A 14,166-nucleotide genomic window follows, 5' to 3' on the forward strand; every position below is an offset into this window, starting at 1 on the left:
AGAAGACCAGAAAGTCAGATTTGGGGATTATCCTATTCACGCTTCTAAAACAGCAGGTATTCTCACCTCTTCTCCATCAGGTGCTTCCAATCAGCTGCAGTTAATTTAATGCTACAAATTTCCATTACATGTTACTCTTCAGATACATCCCAGCCCCTGAGTGGGAAGCTTCTGGATGAGGGAGGTAAGTGATGATAATCCTTCACTCCCTGGCAGCATAATCCTTCATTTTTTGATCTACACCTAAATTCATTCACCTTAATATTGTTCCATTTCCTTTGCATAGAGTGAAAACTAATAAGTTTATCACTAGAGCTAGTAGCAAGCTTTCTACTTGTTTTTTCTAAGAGTTTCCCTAAGTTTATTTTCTAAAGAATCAATGGAATTTTGTTACACTCAGTTACAATAGACTGTTTATAGTGCTTTAAAATAGAAACTACATTCTGGCATGTGTAGACCTCTAAAATTGTCATCACTTAAAATAATTGGTGCCTTCAGATCACTTTAGATTTGAGGCTTTCCTCCATTACAGGATCTTCCTCTTTGCTGTTAAAATGCCTCGTCAATCCCAGTATTAAGTAATATTAAAATGGGACGTGATCTTTCTTACATCTCCCTAGTTTGTTGCAAGCTGAAGTTCATTTCATGCTTCTCTGCTCAGCTTGAAGAAATCAACTGCTCATCTCCTGGAGTACTTACAAACTTCTGAAAGATCTAGTTATCTTTGTTATGTTGGTTTTATTTGTTATATGGTCTGGAATGTTTCTGGATGGGCCTTTTTAAAACCTCAGCAATGAAAATGGTCAATGAGAAGAAGCTTACAATAATTCAAAGAAATTTCTCTGTTGAAGGTTAAAAGCCTTAAAATCTTAACCATTAGTGATCCTGACTAAAAGAAAAGCAACTTGCCCCCTGCACTCGAAAGCGTTTCGTTTAAGTGTATGCTTTACAATGTCCAATAGAGAACAATGAGCTTGTACAGAAAATTACCCCTTTAAGACTAGGAAGAAGTTGATATCCAAAAAATAGTCTTTGTTACTCACAGGATTTTCCATTCTCACAAATCAAATAGGGCTGTACTCTTGGATACCTTTAAAAATGCTTATAAGATTCCTGTCACTGTGTTCTAACTCTGAAAGCTGTAGCCAAAATACTTGAAAAGTGGTACAAATTAAAGGGAACTGAAATACTTTCAGTGCAGTATTTAAACGATGTCCACATGCTGTGGAAGTTTATACTAGGCTATTCGGAGGATAGATAATTCAGTAATTTTCAAAATGAGAGAAATGAAACTATACGCCAACCTAATTCTCAGAAATTTTTGTGAGATCATCCATTGTTTTAAAATAAAATATTATATCTGGTGACATATTGGATTTTGTTACCTTTTATGGGGAACCCTTTTCATGTCTATGGCACCAAAAATGTTTCCTGTTTTTTTTTTAAAAAAAAAACAAACCCCAAAACAAACAAAAAACCCACAGAAAAACCCAAACAACCAAAAAAACCCCAAACCCAAATTTCAGAAATGACCACTGAAAGGTAAAGTTCGTATCTGAATGTATGAAGAAGTTGTCCCCTTCTATCAATCATTATTTAAAAAAAGAAAGGGACGGTTACCAGTGATCATTTTCCTTCATGGTGTTAGTCTTTTCAACCCCAGAGCTTCCAGAGGAGGGCATTTGAAGAATAACAGAAGCACCTTTGAAATGTCTCTGAACTTTCAGAGTTTGGAGGTCCACAGGCCTCCCTAAGAGGGATCAGAAACAAGGACATGATAGCTTGATCCAGCACTATGTGGGCAATAGGCTCCTCCAGAAGATATGACGATTCCTGAAAGAGGAAAAAAAAAACCAACAACCAAACCAAAACAACTTCTTCAGGGAGGGCAAAAATTAATCAACAGAGCAGCTGGAATGTGAATGGACTCTCCACTTCAGAAAGTGGAACTTGACCAAAATTTTCGGTTGAGGATACAGACAGATATTCTTCTGGATTTATTTTATTTTGACACTGGGAGGCACTTTTCTTCAGTTATTCTGAAGATACAGTGTGGGTAAACAGAACTATGTTGTTTGTTTAGTTAATTCTTACCTTTTCAGCACCTTCTGTGGAATTGTAGCCCAACTTTCAGTGAGTAAAGTGGTATAGAACAGCTGTTCCTAAATGCCCTTGGTGCTTAGTGATCAATATATCCTCGGTTTCTTTCACACGTGATTTTATTACAAATATGCTGAGTAGTCCTTAGGATCATGATAAATGAAATCTTCCGTAATTCTAGTAGTGATATCTCTAGTTGTATATTATATACAATGTGTAGCATATACATATCTACCTGCATACAGTAGTGTAGTTTCTTTATAATGCTCGTTCCTCTAGGAAGCTGAAGATTCCTTCTTTCTTGGGACACTCACATGCCCCCACTTAAAAAACACCTTTTTTTTGATCTATAAAAAAACCAACTGTGATGGTGTGTGACCAAGTGAGTTTCTCTTCCTGATTTTGAACTCTGTAGGTTGCTATGCTGGTATTGCCAGTATGTTCTAAACAGGAAATTTATGTAGAATGATTCATCATTAATTGGATGCATCTGCCTAAGTTGCGAGGAGGGATGAGAATACCCGTAGTTAAAAATGCTAGTACTGTATTCCTAATAAAATCTCCATGTTAGAATTCAGTTTTCTCTGCAGTTATATCAGTGAAACACAGGGAAAGAAAGTGTGTTAGTGAGATCTTCTGCAGAACTTTATGAAAACGTAGATTCAGATGTAGTGATTTTTATATAATTTTACTAGAAGGTTAGTTGGAAAAAATCTAACCTTGTCCAAAATGTTTTACAGTATTGGATATTGTGTATTAGGATGTAAGAAGTTTATCATCGGCAAAATAGTCCTTTAGACTGAATGTATTAACTGAATATCCCACCTGAATGTATAAAAATAAACCCATCCAGATTATGAAACATACCTTGTGTTTTACAGCTCCTTCAAGAAAATACACTGAACTTGGAAGCAGGTTACCACAGAATTTCATAACAGGTTGATAAATTACTTTTTCATGTATTCTGTTCTGCAGTAAGACTTAGGTTGTGGTATTGAAGTTTTAAACTCCTGCCCTCTTACACTTTAGATACTGAATGAAATGGTTTCATTTACTCATTTTAGTTTAGTTTTTCTACCCATTTCATATAATCTGAAGTCATATCTTACGCCTAGTGGATGTAACAAGTATAGATGTATAAATAAAGTTTTAACTCTGCATTGGTTTATCTTGTAAAGGCTGGAATATGTACCTGGGGAAGGAAACAGTAAAGAGGCAGGTAAAGGGAGGCATTGTATGACAGAGCCATCAGTCATAGAAAAAAGCAGTGAAGAAAAATTGGAGGACTCTTAAGGCTTAAGTGGGTTAGTATAATGGCTGAAAACTGGATTTAAATTTTAAAATAATATGTAACCCACCCTCTTAACTAGCATAGGCCTGTCTCTGCTGACTTTATGATGTCCTCGGTTTCTTTGTTGCGTGTTTTACTCACCGCTCCACCTGAGAGAAACATGACTGCAGTGACATTCAGCCTAGATGTGGTTGATCAAGAAAAGAAAACAGAGGGAAGCTTGGGATGAGATGCAAAAGGCTGAAGGACATGAAACCTGCAACCCAACTTTCTTGTAACTGAATTTGGCTGTAAGTTCCACGTGAGGATCTGGGTACCAGTGGCATCAACTACTGTTCTGTATTTGTCAGCTGTTTCAAGAGTTGGCCCCTGTTGCTGCCATATCACCTGCCTGTCCTCTGTAGAAATACATCGGCCCTTTCCTCCTGTTCCACACAGTAAAGTTAACTGTCCAACTGCAAGACTACAGTATTAACTACTTATTTAAGGGGTAAAACTGAAAAAAATATTGAATGACTGATCACATAGATATTGATGTTGGCCTTGTTTACTAAAGACTAGAGGCAAGTGTTTGTGCAGATGGGGCAGCTTCCCTCTTGCATTTTGGTGAGGTTACTACTCTGCTGAACTCCTGTTTCTTTTTACTAATGATAGACTTGTTCAACCTTCTCTGTAATCAGCCCCTACAACTCAGTGCTGACTTCCCAAAGCTGTTACCATCAGACAGTGTTGCTATGGATGTGGATAGTCATTGCCATTGATCCAGGGCAAAGCATACCCATGTACCTGACTGCAATTTGTGAACTGCAGAGTTGGGGGAATTGTATATGGTTTTGACATTTATTGTAACCTTGACCTTCACTGTTTGCAGAAGTCAGTCTGAATTAATTCCTGCAAATAGCATTTCACGTAATGCTTCAGAGTACATTGTTGCTTCTGGGTTGCCCACTGATAATACTTTGCAGACTGTCTTATTTTGTGGCTTTGATTTATGGTAGACCACTGTTGAAAGTCAGCTTTTTTTATTCTGTTACTGCTCTGCATCTGGTGACCACCAATGAAAAATGCCTGACAACTTTGAGGTGAAGCTTACATTATCACTTTCAAAATTAAACTCCAGAGAGCAGTGTAGACTCTTGACAGCCTGAACTCACCAGTGTTAGCTATTCGTGTATGTTTAGCATATCTATAAAGGCAGGAGGTACGACGTTACTTCCTTTTCGTTTGTACATTTCTGTGAAAAGCAGGCGTCTGCTGGTTGCCTCTGAGTTTTCAATCTTTCATCTTATGGAAGCCGAGGGCAGATTTTGCCCCTACTAAAGGATGACCAGTGACAGAGGGAGGATCTCAAGGGCAAGAACAGGTGCTTAGGGAGATCTGTGGCAACGTGGTTCTGTGTTTAGTTGAGTGGACAGACAGCAGCGTGTCCCACTGAGCATGTGAGAAGCCAGTGGCAGTAGCCATCTGGAATGTGTAACTCCTAACTCCCACTTACCCCTTAATGACCCTGGTTAGTTAAGTTTTTAGTGGGGGTTCAACTTATAAAATCCACTAAGCTTTAATAACAAAAGTGCCATACATGCTGTCAAAGCTTTTTGAGCCAGTAAGACAGCAGGCAGCTGGGACTCCTCAGGCACTCACAGCATGTGCCTTTCACTTACAATCATAAAATCATTTAGGTTGGGAGGGACCCTTAAGATCATCGAGTCCGACCATTAACCCTGCACTGCCAAGGCCTTCACTAAACCGTGTCTCTAAGCACCACATCCACACATCTTTTAAGAACCTGCAGGGAACATGACTCCGCCACTTCCCTGGGCAGCCTGTTCCAGCGCTGGACAACCCTTTCAGTGAAGAGATTTTTTTCCCAGTACCCATTCTACACCTCTCCTGGTGCAATTTGAGGCTGTTTCCTCTTGTTCTGTCGCTTGTTCCTTGGGAGAAGAGATCACCCTCCACCTTGCTGCACCCCCCTTTCAGGTCGTTGTAAAGACTGAGGAGGTCTCCCCTGAGCCTCCTTTTCTCCAGGCTAAATACCCCCAGACTGAACAACCCCCACTTAGACCATTGTATCCCTTTGTGGAGTGACAAAGTTCTCCTAGAGAGTCTACAGTTAGGATCGATCTCAGAGCATCCTATGCTCCCAGGGAGGGAGGTAGTGGGGTACCAAACAGACAAAGTGATGTACTGAGTGTTTTTCCCTCAGCCCAGTGTGAGATCTCTCTGGCCCTAAGGAAGGTTCAAGGATGCTGAAAAAGCTGCAGGACTGCTTCTCTGCCGCTTGTACCATGGGCCCCATTGAAAGGGTGGTAGTTGAGAATGTTGCTGTGACATAGACATCTTCCAGCGACCAGTAAAAGGCAGATCCTGCCTGTCATGTAGTCAGCAGCAGAGAGAACGGTTTAAGTGATGCTCATCATTTTGTAGCCATCTCCGGTTGCTAAAAACCCTTAGCAAAAGAAAGAGGCATCTGAGCCAAAGCTGTGTTTGAAAGAGATTTGGAAATACATAAGTGTAGTAAGCGTGCGGTGTCACTGCTCCGCAGGGAGGTGGGAGAGCTGTGTCAGAGGTGGGAATGGACCCGAGGGAGCAACAGGCCATATCCAGGCAATAGATGAATTTAAACTAATTCTTATGAGACTTATTTTTAAAACTTATTCTGTCATGACTTGGAGTTAAAGTGCAAGAGCTAAACTAATGACGTCTTTAAGGGGTTTTGTTTTGTGGCCACAGGATTTGTAAGCTGCCTTAGCTACCAAAATGCAGAACAGTCGAGATGCCCCTATTCCATTAAGTATTTTTGCTCTTCTGTAAATTCTAGATCTGCTCGCCCTGTCTGCTAGCCTGTGCTGCACTTGATTTACCTTTGTGTATAAATCATTTGCATAGGTAGCTGTGGGTTTTGCTTCTGCTAATAGGCTTAAATGAGTTCTGTTTTTTAGTCCTCAACAGTTGTCATATCTGTGCCATGTGCTGTTTCTCTTGCCCCGAACAAAGTGCTGTGCAGGAAAGGGGTGTGTGTGTGTGAATTCTATTGCAAATGAGTGCATTTCAATTAAAATCAGTAATGGGGGCAGTAGTATTGAAAGCAATTTCTGGCAAGCACAGTTAGACGTCTGTAAGAAAATGCATCCTTTAAGTTTCTCCAGTTGGTGAATAAAAGCTATTTAATCAGGTTGTTCTAGTTTATAAATGAGGTGATATATGTAGAGAGATGTAATCTCTTTTGTTGGGCTGCTGCAGTTGCATAAAATGAGATAAGCTTTTAGTGTACAAGCCTCTCTGTAAGTTGTTAGGAAAACCTGTTTTAAGAAGGCAAGTTAATCTTAAGTGCAATAGAAACTTGTTTAAGTTTTGATTTTTTTCCAAATTATTTTTATTTTGGTTTGTTCTTTAATTTACATTTCTGATCCCTTCTCCTCATTGTCTTTTGAAGTTACAGCTTTGCATGTGAGATGTACAGAGTTTCCATTGATGTTCTGGACATTTAATTTAGTAAAGGTACACTGTGTTAATGTTTTACTATAATCTTTATAGGGATTGCAGCAGACTTGATAGAATTGTCTCAAACTCTTAAGATTTCTGACTGTGCCAAAGTATATTAAGACAGTTCAGCAGGAAACTTTGCTTTACAATTTAGAAGATATATATAGATCTATAGATACGTATATTTTTATGGTTGTGTTTGATCTTCAGAGGTATTTATTAATAATCTTAGAACCCCCTTTTTGTTTTCCAAAACGCTTCTGGTAAAATATAAAATTAAGGTACTAGCACCTTAATTTTTAAATGTTGACTGATTACCTTGAAGGAAACTGAGGCAGTATTATTTTAATGTATAGTTACTTTGTACAGGCTGATGTGTTTTGCCTGCTGTGTTATCTGTATAGAGATGAAACTTAACTGAAACTTGGAGCAGTTCATATTTCTAAATTTCATCCAAGCCAAAAAGAAGCTTGTTGCTGAACTATTGTAGACATTAATTTTAGAAATAACACCACTTTAATTTGGATTGAGCCTCAAATCTGTTATAGTGGAATATGGTTGTTCAGTGGTAAAATGGATTGTGATGTAAACTCGCAATACCAGGAACTCTAAATGAAGTATACAAATTTGGATTTATTGAGCCAGGCTTAGTTACCCAGTGTGAGTCAATTCAGTAAGTAGGTCTGTAATGATTTTGTGCACACAGTGGCAGGTTGTTATTCCAGGGAACTGTTGCTTAACAGAGTTGTCTCCTGCCTTTTCTCAAAGAGCAAAGCTAAATACCACACTGGCTCTAGAAGTGGAAAAAAGCCAAACTTTTGCTTTAATGATGGGTTAAAAGCTTCTCCTTAATTCATTATGAAATTAATGTTGTTTAGGAGGGAGAAGGAGCATGCACCAGTGAATGTATGTTTCTTGCATGTTATGTGTGTTGGGGATGTAGTAATTCTGTCTTAAAGTTGGTTTTTTTCTTTATTAAAAAAAAACCAAAACAAACAGACAAACAACCAACAAGCTGGTTTTGTAATTGTTGGTCTATTTTTTCCTGAGAAAAACCTTGCTAGACCCTTGGACCTAATGGTAGGTGATAGTCTGTTTCCTTAGCAACACTTCCTGAAAGAAAGCGAAGGAAGACACCACAAATGGAAGGACAGTCCTCAAGTTATCATCTTCATGAAAGGAGGAGCGCATAACGATGGCTGCCAAAGCTTTTTAAATAGATCCGGGGTTATCAAATATTGATACCTGTTTTACTGTTTATTGATACCCATTTTACATGTTCACTGCTGGGAAGACTGCATTAGAGAATATGAAATCTTTGGTGCAGGGGAACGCGTTACTGTGTGTGGTATAATAAACTTACTCTGTGAATTGACTTTTTGTGGAAGGTAACTGGAAATCTAGGAAAAACAGGATCTTAGAATTGAAAATGATTACAAAATTGATAGATCTGTATAAAGTGGCTCAGTGACATTTGGAGGGGGTTTTGCTGGGATTGTCGGAAGTCTGAGGTCTCAGCAGTAGAATTTGGTATAACTGAGGAAACTGTCCAGAATTAAAATACTTATTTCATCATCGTATTTTTAAAAAACATGCATTAAAAATTGGGAATTTCAAAAATACCCTTCTCTATGAAATGCATGCTTTGAAAAAGCCATGATCAAGCAAAATAACTTGCATTAGCTGATGTAGTTTGTGGTATCCTGAATAAATCAGATATTCTTGAAATTTGAATATGAATGAGTAACTGGGGACATCCGGCAGTTACTTGGACTTCCCAGATGCGTTTCAGGGAGGAACCATGTCATTTGTGACTCTGGTCTTTCCCACGATGCTTTTGCATTTCATGTTCTTCCCACACAGTCTCCCTCTGTTATGCTGAGAAAATGGTGCACACCCTGTAGGTTCAAAGACGGAGTTGTAGCAGAGTTGAAACACTAGTCTGGTTGAAAGTCAGATTTGTATTTGTCTTTGAATATTACTTGGCATAAGTATTTGGGAGGGAGAGTGGAGTCAAGGGAACTGGCTGCCCTGGTTTTCTGAGCAAAGCTCTACGTCGCCCTAACTCTTACTTTTCTGTTACAAGTGGGGGTAGTTGTTGATACTCCATGACTTGTGGTCAACTTTTTCGGTTTTTTGGTGTGATACTCTTAAAGGGAACGTCTTCAAAACATTTCCTAGAATTCTTTTAGAATGAAGTCTGCTTTCATTTGAGACTTTTGGTGACTTGTTGGCACCTGAAGCACTACAAAGATAACACGGGGTTGTGGGCCAATGCTGGAGAATCCCAGGCAGGACTGTGTGGTGGCACAGCAGAGAGGTGTGGATGACGTGTGTCTTGGAGCACTGGTGTTTTAAAGAAGGTTTGCCTATTTGGAAACTCTTAGCTAGGTACAGGATGGAAGAAGTTGGCATAGAAGTTACCTGCTTCTGGGGAAGTTTCTCTCTCTGGCTGTTCCCAGTGTAGCAGTAGTAGATGTTTGGTTTTAATATGGAATAAGGGAAGTTTCCCACAACTTTATTGCTGAGGTGGGGCAGATGGAGAAAACTTCCCAGTGCACATACTGGCCAGTGCTGACATGTGCTGAATGCGAGAAGGGTGTTAACATTGTTTGCCCCTCACTTCCTAAGGCACTGGAAATTGAGGTGCAGCAGGATTATACTAGATGCATTGCCCAGTAGAAGTTAAAACTTAAAGGCTTTAGGTGGCTCAAGGAGCTAATTTTTGGCGAGATCTACTGTTTTAATACAAGTTATCAGGGATTAAACGAGGTCAAAGGAAAAAGAATTGCCTCTTATGCTTATAAGCTGTTAAAATCTTTAAACTCTGCAGCTTTGTGTGGGAGGCACTGTGGGAAAGGAGTCTCAATTAAAGTTTTCAGTCTGTCAGCACCTCCTCCATTTAGGTGTTTTCAGATGCTTCCTTTTAAGACTGTATAAAGAAGAAATAGCACGAACTGGGTGTGGGGGACCAGGCTCCAAAAGCCCTCGTTATCTCTGTTCACTTTAACACAAAGATGTTGAAGCTTTTGAAATCAAACGTGCCATTTTCCACAGACCAGAGTAATGAGAATTAAAATGCTTTTGTAAACTGTAGCAGAATTTTCTGGTATTTTTAAATAGTACCCAAAGATACCTGGTTCTAAAAATCATCCCTGTTGACACCAGGAAGAGAGAAGTTGCGTCCTTTACAGAGCTGTACAGTCGAGAAAAGCTCTTGGAAGAAGAAGCAGTGTAGTCACCCCTGGTGGGACATAAGCAACCATCTGACGTGCTGATGAATGTCTGAAGACATCTAAGCCTAAACATACTTCAGCTTCTGAGATAGCCTGAAAGTCTTACAAGCCCCAGCACTGTGCTGTTTCAACTCACATCGTAGATGTATTTGTGGGCATGTGATCTTGCAGGGGGGATGTGGAGACAGGGGAAAGTTGACCTGTTTTGCATTTCATCATTTAAAAACAACCAGTTTTACTGTTCATTTGATGCATTGTAGGATTGAATGTATACTTACCTGAAAATAACCATATTTTTTTTCTAACATGATCTAAAAATTAGTATTTGGGACAAAAGCACTCCAGATTTGTTTCTTCCCTTTGAATTGTTGATGTATTTTGCAAATTCTACCATTTTCAGCTGTACTCCGTAAAAGTGTAGGAAATGATATAGACACTCCATACAAGTGTATATTGGTGATAGCCTTTATTTTTGAAACAGAAGTTGAACATCCTTTGATTTCTTAGCTCTGCAAATGACAATGCAGTGATAGTTTACATAGCATCTAGTGCTGTGAAAGTATGCAAATAAACAGCGCCTTAGAAATACTTGATGTAGATCCAAAAAAAATTTCTAACCTCACAAATTTCTACTTTATGTGAATTTTCAGAACTTTAATGAAAACTTCTCTAAATATAGTTGTAATTAACACACAGAGAATAGCTTTTTGACCGTGGTGGAGAATAGCTTTTTTTGACCATCAATACCAATTTCAATAGGACTGGTAACACTTGATTCTTAAAGCAAGAATATTGGGGTGGTGGGGGTGGGAAATGGTGACATGTGCCTGTGTTTAAAACATATTAAACATGGTTAGCACACATGCTTACATTTAGGTTTGCTTTTCCAATGCAATAGTAGAATTTTTGGGGGTTGGTTGTTTTTTTTTTTTTAGTGCAGATTAATAAAGGGTTAATAGGCAAGCAGTCTCTCAGGCTGGAGAACTCCAGTATATAACTAGCTCCAGTATATAACTAACTCCCACCAGAACTTGGGGGACTTGTACAGATGTTAAGGAGCGCTCTGATCAGCCTGAGCACAGCTCTTGGGAACTTCCCCATCTGGCAGAAGCTGCAACCCCCAGCTTCATTCAAAAGGGCCCTTGTGACAGTGGCGAGTGCTAATGGTTGGGTAAGGCAGTACAAGAAATCAGGTATATCAGGCTTTTACCAGCAAGGAAATGTAACTTTAATTGAATAATGTTACGCCTTTTTATATTTTTTTTTACTGAAATTTTCAGTTGAGTAAATTTTACTTTGTTTTCATTTGGTTTGATTTGACAGGGGAAAAGACAAGCTCGTGGTTATTTGAACAGTACAACTTTTTGATACTTCCAGTTCAAGTAATTCTAATGACTTATACTTCTATAATACCACAAACTGAAATAGGTCCCAAGCTACCTGTAACATAAAATTAAGTTGGCACTTTAGATACCAGCCTAATTGCCAGTAATGTTTTCAGTGTTTTATTCATAAACAAATGCCAGATTAGAAATACATTTCACACTGGTACATTCAAACAGTATTTCTCAATTTAGAAGACTACTCATTTTTCCTCTATGAGTAAAGTTGCTAAAGCAAATGATGTAGAATATAAATATATTATGTAATAAAATGTTGCAAGTAATTATTTTTCTTCAAACATTGGCTTATATCCCATTCAACTGACATGTCAACGTAAAGCCAGAAATGTTTAAAGCCAAAATATAATTTGACTCAACTGTAGGAAAGCTGAGATTTGAATGTCCTGCAGTTAGAAATAGTTCTGTGCATAAGTACATTTTCAACAGCTTCAGTTCTTATGAAAGACATTTAAAAGAGCTTCTTCAGATAACTCTGGGCCAGTTACTTTCAGGTGCTGTTGTTAAAGCTCCACAGATAGCCTGTTGGTTTTGCCATGAAGAAAAAGTGCTTGTTATATATATAAACATAAAGAAGGGAAAGGGGAAATGTAATTTTAAAATAACTGAAAGGTCATTGCAACCTCAGTCCTCCAACAGGGCATCGCTGCTTTTCACCAGAAATATTTTTACATGTTCTGTCAAGAAATTGAGGCTGGTTTTGTTTCTGTTCCCAGAAGCTTCTACACAATTTGCAAGCTGGTTAGATGGCCCTTTCTCATCTGTGCTGAGGATGCATTCTGCAGTTTGCTCACTTAGCTACAGAGAGGCTTTTTTTCCTTTGACCTAGACTGCTAATCCCTCATTGCAAAGAGCAGCAGCTGTGCTTTGTCTGTGGAGGTCTCTGCACCCTATGCAGCCTTGTTGGTTAGAGCAACCCCCGCTCTGTGTGTTCTGCTTTTTCAATTACTGAAAGGATGACTTTTCTGTTTTCTTGATCAGACAGCCCTCTTCAGGTTTGTGGAAGTCTACAGCGCATGAAATTCTGCTCCCCACTCCCTGCTTCCCCCTCTCAAAAAAAAAAACAAAAAAAAAACAGCAAGGGGAGGGAGGGGGGAGAGTAGGTTTCCAAGAATATGTACAATTTCGTAAAACTGTTCGACTAAAGCGTTCCTGACATTCAGGAGGTGAGACGTTTCTGAGTTGCTTTTTAGAAAAGGGATGAAACCTATTTCTGTTTACATATTAAACACTTTAGAAACGTGTATTGAAGTGTAGGTCTAATGGTTATAGTTACGATTTTTTGTGTGTCCATGTTATGTCCTCATTTAACACTGAATAATCAGGCTTGGGTTGCTCTTGGTGTCCTTTCCTCAGTTAAGCATACGTAGCAGTGCAAGATGCTGGTGGCAGTGAAAAGCACAGTTAACGCAAGGACGGAACAGTCGTTGCTGGTTTGGGCTGCAGTGCGGTGAATGGCAGAACTGCCGCCTTCAGAGGGGGAAGCAGTCGAGCTATAGTTTCCCTAAGAGGAGGTGATGTACAATCTCTAATTAGTAAGCACAAATTTCACATTTCAGTTCATCTCCTAGCCAAACATTCATGTTTATACTTTCATGTTTTGTAATAATTGTTGTTCTGTAGCTGAGCGGGATTTTCAAATACATGTAGTACTGTTGAGGTAAATGCGTTCCACGAATACTTGAGCTGTAGGTTTTGAGGCTATAGACAGATGTAGCCTAACCAGAACCTTTTGCCTCTTCTTAATTTCACAGTTTCATTTTCATTCTACTTCGGCTGGGTTTATTTGCTACTTAAAACCTGGTTTAGAGTGGAAAACGTACAGAACGACAGCTGGCAGACTTGGAACTGAGGGTGCTGTTTAGCTGAGCCTGCAAAGGTTCTGCTGCTCGGGCACGGTGACCTTGGGCATGGTGACTTGGGAGTGCCGCATCCAGTCACTCCTGCAAGCTGAGGAAGTTGCAGGTGGCACTGAATGTGCCACCTCAAGTAGACAGAATTGTGATGGAAAACTAGAAGGAATAAAGGGCTGAAATGGTGACCTGCTCTCATGAGAGAAAGTAGCAGTGTTACTAAAAGGAGAATAGGAAGGTGGCTTACAGGCAACTTTTTTGTGTGTGGAAGAAGATCAAGGGAAGGAAATGCAGGAAGCAAAGCTCCCGGTGGTATAGAATGTTTTTATGTATCTAAAACACTCCATTTTTTTTAATGAGTGATTTGTAGAGGTATTGAACAATCACAGCTTAATCTGTTAATGAGATTCATGTATGAAATAAAAACCTACACATGCACAAAATTAATGGGAAAAAAATGTTGAGAAGCCTTATTTGTTGCTGTAAGTAAGGAATTAAGTTTTGTCCTGATGCAGCAATTCTCATGTCTGCATGCTGGGATGGCTTCATGATAGCAGGATTGTCTGGAAACTGAAATTGTCATGAAATAAGGAGTGGCTATTTCTTTCCCTGAGGTCTTGTTATCTACACACAAGGGCATTCATCTTGTGCCTGTCTTTTTTACTATATTTAGAAAAACACGGAGAATTAGTAAGATGCCATGAGCTCATACACCAGCCTTTACACTCAGCACTCAGATTTGCATCTCTTTGCAGATATACTCGCAGTATGTGTAAGAGATTGCACTTAGATAAAAACCA

General features: G+C 39.1%; 1 protein-coding gene across 6 annotated transcripts in view; it reads left to right on the forward strand.

Annotated features, from left to right (window-relative positions):
* The window catches only part of AMMECR1 (AMMECR nuclear protein 1), a 90,691-nt gene that overhangs the window by 36,471 nt on the left and 40,054 nt on the right, over positions 1-14,166 (forward strand). Inside the window, exons 3-5 of one of the 6 annotated variants that reach the window (XM_040614472.1) lie at positions 81-184; positions 2,982-3,038; positions 3,279-3,681. The exons of the other annotated variants lie outside the window; for them this stretch is intronic. Of the exons in view, the coding sequence (XP_040470406.1) occupies positions 81-184; positions 2,982-3,038; positions 3,279-3,340 (223 nt within the window). The 3' untranslated portion in view covers positions 3,341-3,681. The remainder of the gene's footprint in view (positions 1-80; positions 185-2,981; positions 3,039-3,278; positions 3,682-14,166) is intronic. 6 annotated transcript variants of the gene reach the window in all.

Source organism: Falco naumanni, chromosome 14 (assembly GCF_017639655.2).
Source record: "Falco naumanni isolate bFalNau1 chromosome 14, bFalNau1.pat, whole genome shotgun sequence".
In the NCBI taxonomy this organism is placed as follows: domain Eukaryota; kingdom Metazoa; phylum Chordata; class Aves; order Falconiformes; family Falconidae; genus Falco; species Falco naumanni.